A 19,229-nucleotide genomic window follows, 5' to 3' on the forward strand; every position below is an offset into this window, starting at 1 on the left:
AGAAAAGTACTTTTTAGAATTAAGGTTAGGTACAGACACTGTTCATCTAACCAGATATACCCACTCCTGGCTTGTTGTAGAACAGACCTGACAGTTGATATTTTTGAGGATGTTGTGACCATCACTAAGACAGTCTGCATTACCTATGCTCTCAGCTATTTGGGAGGCTGAGGCAGGAGGACTGCTTGAGCCCATGAGTTTGAGGCCAGCCTAGGCAACATAGCAAGACCCCATTTCTAATTTAAAAAGACAGCCGGCCAGGCGCAGTGGCTCATGCCTGTAATCCCAACACTTTAGGAGGCTGAGGTGGGTGAATCACCTGAGGTCAGTAGTTCGAGACTAGCCTGAAAAATATGGTGAAACCCCGTCTCTACTAAAAATACAAAAATTAGCTGGGCGTCATGGTGTGCACCTGTAGTCCTGGCTACTCGGGAGGCTGAGACAGGAGAATTGCTTGAACCCGGGAGGTGGAGGTTGCATTGAGCTGAGATCAAGCCACTGCACTCCAGCCTTGGCGAAAGAGCAAAACTCTGTCTAAAAAAAAAAAAAAAAAAAAGCCAGACATGTATCAAAACGATTGGATTAAAGAAGAAAAATAGGCCTGGCTCAGTGGTTCATGCCTATAATCCTGAGGCAGGAGGATTGCTTGAGCCTAGGAGTTTGAGGCCAGCCTGGGCAACATAGCAAGACCCCATTTCTAGTTAAAAAAGACAGCTGGCCTGGCACAGTGACTCACACCTGTAATCCCTGCACTTTGGGAGGCCGAGGCAGGCACATCACAAAGTCAGGAGTTCGAGACCAACCTGGTCAACGTGGTCCCCATCTCTCCTAAAAATACCAAAATTAGCCGGGTGTGGTGGCATGTGCCTGTAATCCCAGCTACTCAGGAGGCTGAGGCAGGAGAATCGCTTGAACTGGGGAGGCAGAGGTTGCAGTGAGCTGAGATCATGCTACTGCACTCCAGCCTGGGCCACAGAGCAAGACTCCATCTCAAAAAAAAAAAAAAAAAAACAAAAACCAGAAATAAAAAGTGTAAGTTGATTTTGTGGTAAAGGGTAGGAGCATGAAATGATTCCATTTTTTACCTGTTATCAGGAGGGAGGCCTGTCATTTTCAGGACTAGATTAAGAAAATTATTTTCTAGAAAGTTCTGTTTATTTAATGTCTATGTGCCAGGCCCTGTTCTAAATGCATTCCAAATGTTAACTCCAAATACCCTCTGTGACAACCCTACAAAGAATTTAATCGTACCATCCCCACTTATTAGATGTCGAATCCCACACAGAGAAGGTGAAGGGCTTGCCGGGAGTTGGATTTGAACCCCAGAAGTCTGACTCTGGAATCCATGCTCTGAACTCAACCACCCACTGTGCTGGGTCTGCTCACCTTTTGTTCTGTACAGGTTATCTCTTTAATCTTCCTGAGTTGCTGCTTTCAAACTTTGGTGACTGGTCACCCTGCAACAGGCAGCAGCTCCTTCTTGCCTTCCTGATCAGTCTTTGTCATTCAAGCCTTGGATGGTCAGTCCTGTCCAACATCCCCTCCTGTGAGGTCTGGTTGCAGCCCTCATCCATTGTGATGTTTCTGTTCACAACTCCAGCCTACATCAGTGTTTCCCTCTGCAGAATTCTTATTATGGTTGTTTTCTATGCAGCAAAATTATTTTAACAATTGGTCTCATAATTCTTAAAATGAAATTCCACAGGGCAAAGACCATGTGTATGTCACATAATCTCTGGATGGCTTGCACATAATAACCAGATAGAAGATTCAAAGAATGTGTTTATGAAAGCCTCACCTAAATCAAAATTAGTATAATTTAAGATGAATTTTTCCCATTGGCATAGAATCAATATGTCTATTTGGGGGTAAGGTGGGTGCAGGGGGTATGTTCCTGGAATGCAAACATTTGTCACCATTTCAGTGCACTGTGGTCTTTGATGCTGCCTTTGGTTTTATTGGCATTATACGGAGACTCTCCCTGCGTTAGCAAGCAGCATGGCATAGTGGACTAGCTGTTTGGCCTCTCTCCTTGTGTTTTTATTGCGTTTAGATTCTGTTTCAAAGCTATTGGCTTTGGTACCTGGTTTTCAGTGCTGACACTACTACTTATATGCCTGCATGTCATTTCAGGAAACCATCAAGAGCATCTTAAATAGAATACTAGTGACGGTTAAAATAATCCTGCAGCAGTTACAAAGACCACTCCAAAGTTCTCTTGTGTCTAAACATCTCCACAGTGGGGTAGGGGCCGGCATCATTTCTGTTTACAGCTGAAACAGAGCCTCCATGTGACTGTGGCATGAACATAGCTCTGCTGCCCTTGGCCACATCCTTGAAATTATGTAATGCCCAACAAGCTTTTAAAATCTGGGTGACTTTACACTGTTAACATTTATGTGGCATAAAGTGAACTGCATTAATATGTTTATATTGTACCATTTAAATGTTTGTAAGATACAACTGCACAGTAGTGAAAATCCTCATTGAATTGATATATTTTATACCTTTTCTAGTATTACCTGGCACAGTATCTTTATATTTCATTGGGTTGTTGGGAAAGGAAAATGTCAAACTGTCCTAAAACTAAAAACATGTATCTTTATTCTCTTAATAGCCTGTGACCTGTTGTTACAGCCAGACAACTTGGCTTGTAAACCCTGTAAGTAACAGTGTTCTTATCTATCAAGTCTCAAAGTGTTGCCACTATGATGGTGTTGGGGTAGCCTCTGGTTGCTCACTCTGGGTCCTACCTCCTCCCAGTCTGGAAGCCTCGGAACCTGAACATCAGCCAGCATGGCTCGGACATGCAGGTGTCCTTCGACCACGCACCGCACAACTTCGGCTTCCGTTTCTTCTATCTTCACTACAAGCTCAAGCATGAAGGACCTTTCAAGCGAAAGACCTGTAAGCAGGTGAGCTGCTGGGTGTACATAAAGTAACACTGCAAGTTTCAAAGCGACTCCTGGGCCACTGGAATTTGGGTTGCTCAATGTGAGCATTAGGCTTTGTTGGCTCTCAGTGGTTGGTAGATACTTGGGAATGTAATCACTGGGCATGTCTCAGGGCCATCTTGCCACTGTCCTTCACTCCCTAGTTATCTGTAACCCAGCTGTCCTGGTTGTGATACAGCAGCCTGGTAACAGTATTGCCAAGGAATAAACAAGAAGTATTTCTCATTTGTCCATATATATATATGTGTGTGTGTGTGTGTGTATATATACATATATATATATATATATTTTTTTTTTTGAGATGAAGTCTTGCTCTGTCACCCAGGCTGGAGTGCAGTGGTGTGATCTCGGTTCACTGCAACCTCTGCCTCCTGGGTTCAAATGATTCTCCTGCCTCATCCTCTGGAGTAGCTGGGATTATAGGCACATGCTACCATGCCCAGCTAATTTTTTTATTTTTAGTAGAGACAGGGTTTCACCATGTTGCCCAGGCTGGTCTTAGACTCCTGACCTCAAGTGATCTACCCACCTTGGCCTCAAAAGTGCTGAGATTACAGGCCCGAGCCACCACGCCTGGCCTGTCCTTTTATGTTTTAAACATTCATCATGTGCTCTCTGTGTGGCAGGCCCTGAGCTTTATGCTCCTTGAATCCATACCGCTCTATGAAACAGAGGCTACTGTCATCCCCATTTTACAGATGGGAAAGCTGAGGCTCAGGGAAGTCACCTGGCTTGCTCAAGGCCGCATAGCTAGTAAATGGAAAAACCAGATCTAGGAGCCAAGCCACTGATAACTCAGTGGCTACTGATTTTACAAACAGGCCAAGGTTAAATAGAAACTGAGTAACCCAGCCCTTAAACTGGGAGTGGTCAGAAGATTGGAAACCGTTTCGGATGTTCACAGGACTGTCTGATCGCCCACTGTGGATACCAAGAAAGTTTTTGGTTGTGGTGGCAAAGCCGAGTACCTCCTTAGACATGCTCCTGTATATGTCAGGTTCTGTCATAGTTTGCTCTCCTTGCTGGCTCTCATCTCTATCAAGGTCTTTGACCTCCTGCCCATGTTAAAATTATGGCAAATAAAATATGTATAAACACAAACTGGTAATTTATTTCCTCACCCTTTTGTTAAGTAAAGGTTGTTCAAACTAGTTTCTTTGTCTTCAAATCAAATATTCCTGCTCAGGGTGCCACCAGCTAAGCATAGACTATGGCAAGGGTCCTGGGCTGTCCTGGGCCTTTTATCAAAGGGAAGTTCAGATAACATGTGGCAGATAAACACAGTTACTTTTTGATCTAATCACATTTTCTGAAAACTGTGGTTGAGACTGATGGACTGATGGCAAGTCTCCTTCAACTCTGGGCTAGAAGAGGTGTCCTGATGACCTTTGTCCAAAAAGTGAGTTTTTAAAGTGTTCTTTGGTCTGTTGCAGGAGCAAAATACAGAGACGACCAGCTGCCTCCTTCAAAATGTTTCTCCAGGGGATTATATAATTGAGGTATGCATAACACAAGATAGCCCTATTAATGCTATAGAATGAACCCAGTTCATATAGAATTCCAACTGTTTACAACACTAAAATTTCAAGCCATTGAAGGTGTGCACAGTTATATTTTTATATGGTTCTTAACATGCTTTTAGAAAAAGTTTATATATAATTGATCTTTGATCTCTTCATTAAATATTTCAAATAAATATTTTTATGTAATCATATGGTCCATATATAACCATGGTTTAAAATCTCTAGTATTCCTTAATACTACAAAGATATATTTTCAAGATTTTAGCTTAAAGTTTTTTTTAGTATGAAAGTAGCAAAATAAGTTATGCCTATTACTTTTGCCTACACTTCTCTTAAGTTTCTGTTGCTATTCTTCTATGTAAGTATAAATGAATTCTAAACACCACTTCAAAGAACATGTAAATGTAATGTTTCGGGGAAACCCCATCTCTTGTAAAAATATAAAAATTAGCTGGGCGTGGTGGCGGGCGCCTGTAATCCCAGCTACTCGGGAGGCTGAGGCAGGAGAATCACTTGAAACTAGAAGGTGGAGGTTGCAGTGAGCTCAGATCGCGCCACTGCACTCCAGCCTGGGTGAAAGAGCGAAACTCTGTCTCAAAAAAAAAAAAAAAGTAATGTTTCATTTCCTTTTTAAGATTACCTTTCCTGTATCAAATTGGTACTACAAATAATAAGAGTATGAGGAAAATAGAAAAGGAAATTAACAATTTGTCCATAGTGCCACCATTCAAAGACAACCAACATGTCTTAACATTTTGGTAGAAACACCTAGTTCTTGCATTCCTTGGAATCAGTGTGTGGTTTTAGACTGACACACCTTCTTAAAGCATTAATGGAGGCCCAGTAAAATCAGTGGAAGGATGCCAGCTTAATTGAACATTATTAGAATGTGGGACTCACCAGCTGACTTCTTCAATTAATACACAGCCTTTTGATTAATAAAAGAAAACATGATGAAGCTTAGAGTTTCGAGTTGGTAAAGCAGAGATGAACGTGAGTACACATGATGCCTAGTCTCAGCCTGGCAGATGATTACAGGCTCCAGAAGCTCTCTTTTCTAAAACTCAGCCATTCTCCACTACTTGCTTCCCACCCCTTCCCGCACTGCCCACTGATGGAAAAAATGAATGAAATTACCATTTTTTTCCACTTACCTGGTATATATCACTTAAAAAAAAAATAATGCAGCATCCCCTGTTTTGCAGCTGATGGATGACACTAACACAACAAGAAAAGTGATGCATTATGCCTTAAAGCCAGGTAGGTGTTTTTTCGTTTGAAATTTCCGCCCTAGACTAATATAGACCAAGGTATTTGATACTCTGTCTACTTCATGATTTACAGAAACAAAACAAAATTCGGCTCCTCTCTCTTAAATGATGTTCCATCAAATCTGACTTTCCTTCCACTCTAATGTGGGTACCTGGGAGATTAAAGCCAATTTGGTGTGTATAGCTGGGACTAGATAAATAGTCAATTGTCCTCTGAAGAAAAGTGGTAGGAGGGGAGGTTTCCTTAGGCAAAATTCTCACTCAAAGGTATTTTATGTCCCAGCCTGACTCTTAACTGTTGAATTGTTCTTTGCAACTCTTTAAAAATGAACCTTTGAATCCTTTTATAATCACCAAACCACACTAGAGAAAGGTGGTTGCATGGTCCTAGAACCTGTTATGTGGCTTATGTTTAAAAAGAAAGAAAGTTGTTTCTCTTTGAACCTTTACACTGCTTAAGTTTAAAAACTTTCCCTTTGAAATTTCCCAGTGCACTCCCCGTGGGCTGGGCCCATCAGAGCTGTGGCTATCACAGTGCCACTGGTGGTCATATCAGCATTCGCGACGCTCTTCACTGTGATGTGCCGCAAGAAGCAACAAGGTATCTCTTCGTGTGCTGTGTCTCCCCACAACAAGGGGCAGACCAGGGGTTGCTGCCAACAGAAAGGGAGACTGGGAGTACCTGGGTCCTCCAGGATGGCTCCTGGGAAGCCTCATAGCTCCTATTCAGTTCCCAGAATTAAAATATTTGGCTTTTAACCTCAGGAGCCACTAAAAAAACAGGTATCATTATATATCTGTTTCTTGAGACAGGGTCTCGCTCTGTTGCCCAGGCTAGAGTGCAGTGACACAGTCATAGCTCACTGCAGGCTCGACTTCCCAGGCTTAAGCCATCCTCCCACTTCAGCCCCCTGAGGTAGCTGGGGACTACAGGCATGCACCACCATGCCTGGCTAATTAAAAAAACATTTTTTTTTTTTTTTTGTAGTCATGGGGTCTCACTATGTTGCCTAGGTTGGTCTAACTCCTAAGCTCAAGCATTCCTCCTGCCTCAGCCTCCCAAAGTGCTGGGATTACAGGCATGAGCCACAGCCTCTGGCCCATAATTCTATTTTCAACCATAGGATAGTAAATTCAGGGACATAAAGGAAGCTTGAAGTATAAGTAAGGATATAGGTAGGGCTTGCTCATTTACAAAAGTCACCATGAGACAACCTTCTGAGGTGTTGTAAATGATCCATAGCTTGGTCTAGGTGAGGGTTACACAGTTGTATACTTTCATAAAAATTCACTGAGATGTACACTTAAGATTTAGGTACTTTACTTTTGTAAATTATACCTCAATAAAAACTCTTTTAAGAAAATATCAGCTCTGCCCGTGCTTAATTGGTCTAATAGGTGCACTTGGCTGTAAGAGCCAGTTCTGGGCACTCTGCTAACTAGGGTGGCGCTCTGCTAACCAGGATGACCCCTGCAACATTTCTTAGTTTATCCAAGGTCAGTTTCAGGTGAAGAACAATTTTTGACCATTCGCTGCTCCACTGCGGAAATCAACTGTCCCATTCCAAGTGATGACCTGAGGGGGCTGATGGAGTTGGGGACTGGGACTACTCTAGGTAGACGTGTCAATTGTTCTTTCTTGAAGATAGCACTGGGTTTCAATTCTTAGGGAATAGAACAAAGCATTGCTTGCAGGTATCAACCCTATCTTCTTTTCCAATTTAGAAAACATATATTCACATTTAGATGAAGAGAGCTCTGAGTCTTCCACATACACTGCAGCACTCCCGAGAGAGAGGCTCCGGCCGCGGCCAAAGGTCTTTCTCTGCTATTCCAGTAAAGATGGCCAGAATCACATGAATGTCGTCCAGTGTTTCGCCTACTTCCTCCAGGACTTCTGTGGCTGTGAGGTGCGGAATCTAAAGTTCCTTCTCCTACCCTGGCCAGGACACTTGCCCCGTACTCTCTCCCCACTGCCTTCTCCTCTCCTCTGGGCCTCCTGTGGTGACACTTGCCCTTGAGTAGTGCCACAGCTTTCAAACTGGGGATAGTCTTGCATTCTTTCTTCAGTCTGTCTTACCCATCACCAGCACTAAATATTTCATAATACTTAGTTCTAATTCTGACAAACTTATGCTCTAGAGCTTTGAGTGGCACTCACCTGGCAGGAAGTTTTGTAAGCATTAAGAAGACCAGTAGCTTCCATGGAAACATGCAATTGGAGTTGAAGGGTGTCACTCATCCTAGTGAGCATGTTCAGGACAGAAGCCCCACTTGGAGGATCAAAGAGAGAGTGGCAAGTAAAGCAGTGAGTTCGCACAGTTGTTTGGAGTTCTGCTGAGAAGGGGAATGAGGGATGAGGCTGCCATTAGAGGGGATCTTGAGGTCCAGGGAGAAGTGATAAACAAATGACTCTGTGAAGCTGTTTGACCATTGACTGGTGGAATCATAGACGGGGAGAAACTGGTGATGCAGGAGAGGGCACTGGCCAGAGAGAACAGGGAGGTAGGAAGGGAGCACTCCCAGAAAGCAATATTGTGTCAAGTACTGAAATGATCTGCTCTGGTTTCTTAGCTGTTCTCTTGAGTTATTAATATGTTATTAATATCCTTTTCTATAATGTCAGAATGTACATTTTTAGAGTGAAGTCTGAAACTCTCATGGAAGGCATACCCTGTTTCTTGCAAATGCAAGAACTGTACAATAATTGTGTGATTGGAAGTTGTTTTTGCTTTGAAACTGCCCATTGGCATGTTTTTCAGAATCTCTCCATGTGGTGAGGCTGCCCCCTAGTGTCAGCATAACATACTACGCTAGCCTAGTTTCCCTCTGCATGAAAGCCGTGAGGTTGGTGGATCAGCACGTGCTGAAAATAACTGCACTCTAGCCAATGGCACAGTTTAGATACCACAGGCAACCAAGTTTGCTCTACTTCACAAGTATTTAGCCTCTGGGGAAAACGCTCTTCCAGTTATTAGTGTAATAGTTACTGTAGAAAATTTGGAACTAGAAAAGGATGATAAATAAAACATTGTCTGGTATCCCAACCTGATTAAAGAAAATCTGAGAAAGAGGAACTCACATTTCATGTGTGGTTTATTTCCTTCCAGTCTTTTTCCATATAGGTGAACTCACGCATACAGTTTTGCCTTTGGGGCTGATTGAAATTATTTTTTTGCAGTCTCTTAATAATTTTTTACACTATTAGTAGTTATATATAAACTGCAATTTTAAATAGCTACATGACCCTCCATACTGATGTGCCATAACTGAATTAGTACAAATATTAAACATCTCAGTGGTTCAATATTGTCCCATTTGTGATGATTTCCCAAGAAAGATGCCTGGAAATGGAATTGCTGGGTCAAAGATAGGAACATTTAAAAAATGCTTGGTGTATACTCCCACTGAGCTTTTAGCATGTGTAATGTTATCAAGAATTAAGGAAAGTAGAAGATAATTCAGGGTTATTTTCAGCAAGTGGATGGATGTTGGAGTTTTTTCCCCATTGGTAACATCTTAGAGCAGAAGAGGAGAACAAAGTCATTTCAGAATGCCCTTCCCTGTAAGATAGTGTGGCTGCTGTATTTCGTCATAGCCATTGGGAATTAATATCTGAACTACAGAAGGAAAGACATCAACACAATTGCCAAGAGATGTTTTCAGCAGAATTAGGTGAAAGTGGTCTGAGAAGGTGAAGTCCTCTGAGGGGCCACACATGTCTGATTTTCTCTGTTTTGTCAGCCACCCCCACAATCTCCCTACTAGACCCCCTTGGGGGTAAAGCCTTGCCAATTACCAGCCTTGTAGAGATGTAGCTTTGTAGACCTGTGTGAAGTCATGGAGGAAGGTGCTAGTCAGTCCTGAGTGAGTTATTCAGAATGACCATGTTAATGCAGTTCACTAACCTCCTCTCCAGCCATGGACAAACTAGTAAACAGCATGCGTACGCCTGAGGCTATGAGAGTGTCGAGATAGGTCCCTTTGTCAGTCACTGTCTGGATGTGAGTCACCTATAATTGGGGGTGACTGGCATCCAGGCCTGAGCCCCATCTCCCAGTTCACTTTGGAGCCACTCATCCACATCTTCCTCTCAGAGCCTGCCAGCCTTCTCTCCAGGATCTGCCCCTCCAATCCAGGTACCTCACTCACCAGATAACCAACCTCAGTTTCTCTGTCCTGTGCTCTTTACCACCTGTTTCTTCCTTGAGGATGCCCTATGTAGGGTGTGACTTCAGCAAGGTGCCAAAAGCGCTGTGCTTCTGTCCCCTCACTTGTAGGGCAGGAGTGGTAATGACGCCGTGTGATATGAAAATGGATGGATGGCAAGTTTTTGCAGAGGGACTAGCATATGACCATCACCCATGGAACTTTAGCTATTCCTTGGTATGGTGTAACCTGGAGCCTGCACATAGCTGTGCTCATAAGGGTTAAGGGGCAGATGAGATGGCCTCCTTCTGACATTTCCCTTCCTGTAACTCACTTCCCGAGCCTCTTCCAGAGCCTTCTGTATGGGTGACACGGTGCCTTGTTCTCTTTCCAGGTGGCTCTGGACCTGTGGGAAGACTTCAGCCTCTGTAGAGAAGGGCAGAGAGAATGGGTCATCCAGAAGATCCACGAGTCCCAGTTCATCATTGTGGTTTGTTCCAAAGGTATGAAGTACTTTGTGGACAAGAAGAACTACAAACACAAAGGAGGTGGCCGAGGCTCGGGGAAAGGAGAACTCTTCCTGGTGGCGGTGTCAGCCATTGCCGAAAAGCTCCGCCAGGCCAAGCAGAGTTCGTCCGCGGCGCTCAGCAAGTTCATCGCCGTCTACTTTGATTATTCCTGCGAGGGAGACGTCCCCGGTGTCCTAGACCTGAGTACCAAGTATAAACTCATGGACAATCTTCCCCAGCTCTGTTCCCACCTGCACTCCCGAGACCACGGCCTCCAGGAGCCGGGGCAGCACGCGCGACAGGGCAGCAGAAGGAACTACTTCCGGAGCAAGTCAGGCAGGTCCCTGTACGTCGCCATTTGCAACATGCACCAGTTTATCGACGAGGAGCCCGACTGGTTCGAAAAGCAGTTCGTTCCCTTCCATGCTCCTCCACTGCGCTACCGGGAGCCAGTCTTGGAGAAATTTGATTCGGGCTTGGTTTTAAATGATGTCATGTGCAAACCAGGGCCCGAGAGCGATTTCTGCCTAAAGGTAGAGGCGGCCGTTCTTGGGGCAACTGGACCAGCCGACTCCCAGCACGAGAGTCAGCACGGGGGCCTGGACCAAGATGCGGAGGCCCGGCCTGCCCTTGATGGTAGCGCCGCTCTGCAGCCCCTGCTGCACACGGTGAAAGCCGGCAGCCCCTCGGACATGCCGCGGGACTCAGGCATCTATGACTCGTCTGTGCCCTCATCTGAGCTGTCTCTGCCACTGATGGAAGGACTCTCGACAGACCAGACAGAAACATCTTCCCTGACGGAGAGCGTGTCCTCCTCTTCAGGCCTGGGTAAGGTGACTTTGGGGCCGGGTTCTAACAGCACACAGCCTTTGGCCATGCTTCTGAAATAGTCAAAGCGTTTTTCCAGCTTTGGTGCCAACTTATTGGGCAGTGAAACCTGATGAGAACACAGCTCGTTTGGTAGTCTTGATTTATACCAGGTGATGGGAATACTCACATGTTTGAGTTGCAGAAATACTAATGCTAAATTATGGTGAGCTGCCCAGACCCTGCAAGGGGTGTTGTGCCACATATAGTATATGCACCGTATCACTTTTCTAAACTTCAAAAACATCAGACATGAAAACACATTGGGCCCCGAGGGTCTTGGATAACAGTTTGTGGACGCGTGTCTTTTTTAGACCTATAGTGTTCACCGCCCCCCATTGTCTTTAAAGCTACATTCATTGAGTCTGGGATTCATGGGTACAGTATTATTTCTATCTTAGCTCAGCACAGGGTCCCAGGTATGAGGGCTGTCTAGGAAGGCCTACTTCCCCAGGGAGCATCAGCTAGATGCCATCTCAGGCTGTGCCTTACTATGTCTGTAACTAGTTGGGGTCATGCATACAAACCCTTGACTTTTTTTTTTTTTTGAGATGGGGTCTCACCCTGTTGCCCAGTCTGCAATGGCACGATCTCAGCTCACTGCAACCTCTGCCTCCCGGGTTCAAGCAATTCTTCTGCCCAGCCTCCCAAGTAGCTGGGATTTCAGGTACACCACCATGCCCAGCTAATTTTTTGTATCTTTAGTAGAGATGGGGTTTCACCATGTTGGCCAGGCTGGTCTCGAACTCCTGACCTCAAGTGATCCCTCAACCTCGGCCTTCCAAAGTGCTGGGATTACAGGCGTGAGCCACTGCGCTCAGCCCAAACCCTTTACTTTTACGAAATATCTCTTCCTTCCTCAGCTAAGGGAACTAGAACCTGTTAGGAGGACTAGCCCCATCTTGAGCTGGTTGGGATTCTTACCTCATTAATACAGAGCCATAGTCCAAACCCAGATCCAGCCATATTCTGGCATGAGCACCCGCCCAGCCCAGTGAAATGCGATGATAGTGTGACTCTGTACTCTCTTCTCTCCTTAGGTGAAGAGGAACCTCCTGCCCTTCCTTCCAAGCTCCTCTCTTCTGGAGCGTGCAAAGCAGATCTTGGTTGCCGCAGCTACACTGATGAACTCCACGCGGTCGCCCCTTTGTAACAAAATGAAAGAGTCTAAGCATTGCCACTTTAGCTGCTGCCTCCCTCTGATTCCCCAGCTCATCTCCCTGGTTGCATGGCCCACTTGGAGCTGAGGTCTCATACAAGGATATTTGGAGTGAAATGCTGGCCAGTTCTCCCTTGCTCCAACCCTTCACCAGATATCTTGGCAAACTCTCCAATTTTCTAAAATGATATGGAGCTCTGAAAGGCATGTCCATAAGGTCTGACAACAGCTTGCCATATTTGGTTAGTCCTTGGATCAGAGCCTGTTGTGGGAGGTAGGGAAGAAATATGTAAAGAAAAAAAAGGAAGATACCTTCACTGGTCATTTAGACTTCACTGAGCTCTGCAAACTTTGCCTGTTTGCTATTGGCTACCTTGATTTGAAATGCTTTGTGAAAAAAGGCACTTTTAACATCATAGCCACAGAAATCAAGTGCCAGTCTATCTGGAATCCATGTTGTATTGCAGATAATGTTCTCATTTATTTTTGATGTAGAATTTACAATTGCCATGGGTGTTAAATATAAGCTTTGAGTCAAAAGTCAAGAAAGTGACTGAATATACGGTCACCTTTTATGAAATGAGTCTCTGTGTTACTGGGAAGCATGACTGATTGAGGTGAAGCTCACAGGGCCAGGCTGACCTTCTTGACCATTCCATCTGAGATAGGTTGGTCAATGTGCAGAAGGCCCCAGGACCTCAGCACACACAGCCTCCTCTTGGTCTGAGTAGACATCATGCGGAGGCCAGATCTGCCTGCTGTTTCCATGGGTTACATTTACTGTGCTGTATCTCAGATGTTGGTATCTGGAAGTTTATTCTTAAGAGACTGCTACCCAGCTGGTCTGTATTATTGGAAGTTGCAGTTCGTGCTTTGGTTGGCCTTCTGGTCTAAAGCTGTGTCCTGAATATTAGGGATCAGAATTCACTGAAATACAGCAGTGTGTGGAGGTGATGGCCAGTTAATCTGCTGAACTGGTTTTGACTAATGACAAACCTCTTTTTAAGAAGGTAGAATGGAGGGGATAGTCACAAAAGTAAATGTTCCATTTTTATGAATGACTTTATTCTACAGAGTTCTGTTTCTAAAGAAAAAACAATTGTTCACATTCCATCTGATGATTAGCACGTGTGTAATGAATGCTGTCTTGGTCTTCCCTGTGGAAACCCTTCTCCCCGTGCCTTTGAGCAGGTGTGGACATCTCTCACTACCTTTCACATGGGTGCTATTAGATTTTGGCACCCCATTTTCTCAGCATTCAGCCCAGGGACTGTGGTTTTAAGTCCTTCGTCAGATAAGACCAGCATGAAGGGGTATGTTGAGAAATATCCTGAGGCAGAGTGGGAGGTGGGATGGGGCAGGACTTTCCCTTCTAAGCACATGCATGGCAGGCAGGTGGGGAAAGGGGAACTTGCACCCCTGCTGGAAAGAAAAGGTTTGTGTATATTTCTGATGCAAATGTCATACTCACTGCTCTGTAAAGGCAGCTGGCAGCTTTTTGGGAGAAGAACGTGCTAGTCTGTTCTCTGGCATCAAGTTTCCTGCAGCTGCTCCAAGGGAGGGACAGTGAGCTGCAAGACTGTTTCCCCATAAAAACAGGCAACTCAGAGAAGAGTCATTTCATGTTGTTCCTATGGAATCTGGAATGAGTGCAGAGCTCCTACCACACATGACTGCCCCGCCATTTCATCCTAGGCATACATTCTGTGAAGGAGATTGGTTAGTCCAAACTTGCTAACATATGAAAATTCACTTGGAACATTATGAGAGATTTCTTATTGAGGTCAAGAGATGTTTCCTGTCCCAGAGGAACCATTAGGAGTCGCTTTTAGGATATTCAGCTTTGCTCATGAAATAAGGCATCTCTGGGAAAGTGGCCCCAGGGAGAGAATGGAGGATTGGGAGGAGAAGCATTAACTGGGCTCCAAGGGTGTGTGGGCAGAGAGCTAGCCACGTGAACTCACTCCTTATGGAAATAGAAGGGAAAAAGAGAGTGCTAGTCGAAAAATCAGGGAATGTTTTAGTTTGGATTTAGGGTTTTGATACTTATGTTGAAATACTAATGTATTTCTAATGATCAACAAAATCAAACTCTTAATATACCAAGTAATGAAACGACAGTGTGATTGCCTCAGAATAAATTGAGAAGTCCAACTTCCTAGTTTTGTTTCATTAGTTTCACTTTTTCTACTCTCCCCATTATGCTAGAAATGGGAATCCTTGCCCTGCAGATTAAGGCAAAACATCTGTTTTAAGCAAAGCTGCATTTTTTGACTCAGAAATTGTCCCAGATGGTGGATATAAGATGAAATTCAGAAAAACGTTCTGCCAAGTCACAGGCTTTTAGATATTGTGGAAACAAGAAATGGAAAAAGGGATGATCTCCATGAGAGGCCTTGATCCTGAGAGTAAAAGGCTTTTGTGGGTAGGTTAGACAGTGTCCTTTAGAAAAGAGATCAGGGGTAAGTCCAGGGTTCCAGGAAAACCAAGAAGCCTGCAGGTAGGTAGCTGAAGGTAGAGTGCTAGTTGTTGATCTTAACTTACCAATGCACTATAGAAAGGACTTAGCATCTGATGTCGTCAGCTTTGCCAGGAGAGTGATCAAGGAGGTTAAAGCTCAGGTAAAGGTGTGCCTTCTCAGAGACTGGTTACAAGCAGCAGAGACCACCTCAGCAGAGACCACCTCAACAGACTCAGCCCAGCCATACAGGGTGCAGAAGCTCCTCCAGAGGGCTGTCTTGGGCCTTTGAGGCAATTGATCTCCAGAAAGAATCAGAAGTCATTCCAGTCCAGGCCCAGGTATTCAAATGGTGACCCAGCCAGATAATAGTATCTTGAGCCAAAAATGAGATCAGGCCATAAAGTTAGAAGACAGAGTTTTTGATTGACATGTTAGGAATAACTGAAGACAGTCTCAGATCAGAAGTTCAATAAAATGTCTTTAGCAGTGGTGACATCATTGGAATCAGTGTGTAGTAAGTCATGGATATTTAAGTTCGTATTTGTTTGTCAGCGTTCAGTCTTATAACTTCATAGCCACAAGTATCTTTTTTAAAATACCAACTGTTAGTCTCAGGTCTCCTGACTTAAGTGCAAATAAACAGGAGACTATCCTTCAAAAAATGTGGGGTTACATGATTTTCAGAGCCTTTTTTTCAGAGTTGAGCATCTTTTCTTTTAAAAGAAATAAAGGGCAAGAGGACCAATTTTATTCCTGGAGGAAAAATGACACACCCTCCTCCCAAAAGAAAACTCTCTGGCCCCCCAACTTCAACACTAATTTGGCTCCCTGAAGAATAGAGAAAATATTCTTTCTGTCTTTATTGAAGAGAAGTGGACAATGCCAATGTGAAGGTTACTAGTCTTTTATTTTCTGTTGGTGAAGACTACCACTGCTCTTATTTAGCAGATCTTATACCTTCAGTGGTCACCAGTATAGCATGTGAGGTATAAGGAAAACAGCGGTGTGATGATAAATGGTAATTAATATACTTTGTCTGTGTCAGAGAGCAATAGGGAATGGTGGGGACTGAGGCAAAACTGAAGCGCCCCTGTTCCACCCACAGGGGGCAATTTTCCAGTCGACTGTGGCCGTGAAGTATTTCCTGATCTTCCCATTTTTCAAGAAAAGCTGACAGTCTGGATTTTTATATGAAAAATTCTGATTTTAAAAAATATTGACAACTAAGTTAAAATTCAAGTGAATTTAGACCCAGCAGAAGACATGGATGGACCTGATTTGGTCCACTGAATACCAGTTTGTTAACCTCTGCTTTATAAGATTTGAAGGAAAGGCATTCATGGTAATTACAGATGGTGTCACCAGAAAATGCTCTTGCTAAATGCAGCCAGTAGTTAGATTGCTTCTTTCTCCAGCCTCTCCCGCAAAGAAATTTGATGTGATTTTGAATGCACTGGACATGTCTTGATTGCATCTTTGCATTTCATGGTGTCTTAAAAGAAAGGCAAGCCAGTTGTTAATTTCAAAATCAGATTTATGCTCTCTCAATTTAAAAAATGCTGGGAACAATTTCATTTAAACTTCACAACCTAAAGGGCTTTGTTTATAGTTTTAGCTCTTGGCATAATAATTTTTTTTAGATGGTGTGCAGTTCTGAGCATAGGCCAAGACATGATTAGGAAAGCAGGCAATTTTAGAAAGTAAGGCAAGGAACCTCCTAGCATCCATTAGAGCCAGGTATTTGCATTATCTTCCATTTTGAGTGATCTGTGAATTGACTCTGTTTTGGAGGTGTGAAACAGTATACAGAGAAAAGCTTTTCCTGATATTGAGATACCAGTTAGGAGTCCAAATGGAGTGTTGGGTCATCCTTGCCATATCACCTCCTTTCCAGGATCAGGGTGAAAATAGACAAAAGGAAATCTGACTGCAAGCCAGTGGCTTTGATTCTAGTTTCAGGGTTTAGGGACTAGGAGAAAGTTTAGATTATCTAGCATGTTCTTCCCCTGGTGTCAGACAGGGCTGTGCCTGAATTATTCCAGACATACGGCTATAGATGGTATTCTTTATTTTACAAGAAGGAGATTCTGTAACCTACCCTGCTGATCAGATAGTTCTTTGTATGTCTTATAGAAATTCAAGCCGGCTTCCTTTTGTTCGGCATGTAGTGGAGAAAGAACAGCTGGTCACCTTCCATGTATTCGAAAACCACAGTGAAGTCATCCCCCTGGTGTTTTTATTTCAGTGATAAATAATTCCACCCACTTAAACCATTCTTCATGGCTCTTGTTTTCCAGGGGCCTAATAATTTTCACTGCTATAATGTTTCTCAGCTTCACACTTAGTTTAGTTGCCCAAACAGAATGTTGGTGCCTTACTCACATTGGTGCCTTGTGAAGACCAGGCTTAGGGTGGGGATTATGGGGGAAATTCTTGCACACCCAGCTCCTCTTACCACTTAAAAATATAATGGCACTTTTACAAAACGATATATTGCCTATATTCATGGAGAAGTATTTGACTACCACATTTTTTCCCCTGATGATAGTCATCTATCATAACTTGTGTTTGTTTTCCTCCTGAGATCAAACACTTGGTGCTTATTTCTGATGTATACTATGTTGAGACCAGCTCTTACCTTCTGAGTGGCAGCTACCCCTCCCTCCCAATTTTAGATCCTATTTTTACACATCTCTGTAGACATCACCTTTATTTCATGACTCACAATATTAAATAGTGCAGACTTCCGTTTAACCACTGGTGAGGTAACAGCAGTAGTTGCTAAGCACCACCTTCCCATTGCTGTTTGAGGGCTAATTTGCAAAGACATTTGAGTCCCCCAGTGAAGATGTCTGGGGAAGTTTGGCCAGTTGTCTTCCCTCTTGCCCTTTCGTTCTTCTTTAAAATTCAGCTCAGACCACAGACACCTCCAGAATCTTGTTTATGTTCTGCTCTCAACTGACCAAGCACTGCGTTTTGCACAATCAGAAGTCTCACGAAAGCAAACAGTTATGACTGCGTATCTGATATTTATATCCTATAAAATTTCAGGAAGATTCAGGGGCAATCTTCTATTTGTACATGATGTAGACAAAATTAGCTGCTCCAATTGTTAGACAAAAACTTGCCATTGGATTACACTAATGTGCTCATCTGTTGTTTTAAAAGTTTCGTATCAGGCGGGGCACGGTGGCTCACGCCTGTAATCCCAGCACTTTGGGAGACCAAAGTGGGCTGATCACCTGAGGGCCAGAGTTCAAGACCAGCCTGACCAACATGGTGAAACCCCGTCTCTACCAAAAATACAAAATTAGTCAGGCGTGGTTGTGGGCGCCTGTAATCCCAGCTACTTGGGAGGCTGAGGCAGGAGAATCGCTTGCATCCGGGAGGCAGAGGTTGCGGTGAACTGAGATCACGCCATTGCACTCCAGCCTGGGCAGCAAGAGCAAAACTCTATCTCAACAACAACAACAAAAAGTTTGGTACGTTTCTCTCAACAAAAAAGCATGGTGAATCCAGACCGCAGCAAAAGCTTTTGTGAAAACCAAATGTGTTCATCTAGATAGTAAGTAACTCCTATTTTTACTGTTAGTTTTTTAAAAGATAATTTTTCCCTGTGGAAACTCCCTGTTACTACATCCTAGGGGAGAAAGCCTGTGGAATATGGTGGTTATTGATGACGTTGCCTTTGTTTCATCTTTGAGTTTGTCGTTTGTGGGATCTAGTGGGATAATGAGCACTGACAGAACTCTTAACAGCGTGCTGTATTTTTTACATTGAAAATGTTAATGACTTATTTGATTTGTACATAACTCTGTAAATAGGTGATAGTAGATCACAGCTGACATTTACAAAATGTTTTTGTACCTTAGAATTTCTGCATTAAATAAAATGTTTTGTTTTAAGGTTGTAGTGGTTCATTTTTCATCTTTCTTGTTTCCTGACTGGCTGGGGTTCCCAGCCCAGTTTTCGGAGGGCTCTGCCTCACGACAAGGAGGCCAGGGGTGGCCGGTCTTCCTTGCCCTTTAGAGAACAGGACCGTGCTGCCCTAGACCTTCAGCTCGGCTCCACAGGCAATCAGTCGCCCATTACCCCATGTGGCAACAGGCCTCCCTGCTGCAACAGGGTTACTTATATCAGAAAGAAATTTGACTTCTCAGAACAAATGGACTTTCTTTTCAGAAATTTGAAAAAAGGCACTGAGATTTGGGGGCTGCACACAAACGTTTTTTGTCACTCAGAAAAAAAGATGCCTGCTCAGTCTTCCATGGACATTCTCCCCTCCTGTGACCCCCATGCTCTGTGAGTTAACTTCTTGGTGTCCATCACCTTCAGG

At 43.8% G+C, this 19,229-nt stretch overlaps 1 protein-coding gene across 3 annotated transcripts in view; it reads left to right on the forward strand.

Annotated features, from left to right (window-relative positions):
• The window catches only part of IL17RD (interleukin 17 receptor D), an 81,377-nt gene extending 62,579 nt beyond the window's left edge, over window positions 1-18,798 (forward strand). For all 3 annotated transcript variants that reach the window (XM_025377433.1, XM_025377432.1, XM_025377434.1), the window contains 8 exons: window positions 2,618-2,662; window positions 2,764-2,915; window positions 4,388-4,453; window positions 5,683-5,737; window positions 6,239-6,349; window positions 7,474-7,658; window positions 10,292-11,234; window positions 12,314-18,798. In XM_025377433.1, the coding sequence (XP_025233218.1) occupies window positions 2,618-2,662; window positions 2,764-2,915; window positions 4,388-4,453; window positions 5,683-5,737; window positions 6,239-6,349; window positions 7,474-7,658; window positions 10,292-11,234; window positions 12,314-12,426 (1,670 nt within the window). In that variant the 3' untranslated portion in view covers window positions 12,427-18,798. The remainder of the gene's footprint in view (window positions 1-2,617; window positions 2,663-2,763; window positions 2,916-4,387; window positions 4,454-5,682; window positions 5,738-6,238; window positions 6,350-7,473; window positions 7,659-10,291; window positions 11,235-12,313) is intronic.
• Window positions 18,799-19,229: the final 431 nt, after the last annotated feature.

This window comes from Theropithecus gelada, chromosome 2, assembly GCF_003255815.1.
Source record: "Theropithecus gelada isolate Dixy chromosome 2, Tgel_1.0, whole genome shotgun sequence".
Taxonomy (NCBI): domain Eukaryota; kingdom Metazoa; phylum Chordata; class Mammalia; order Primates; family Cercopithecidae; genus Theropithecus; species Theropithecus gelada.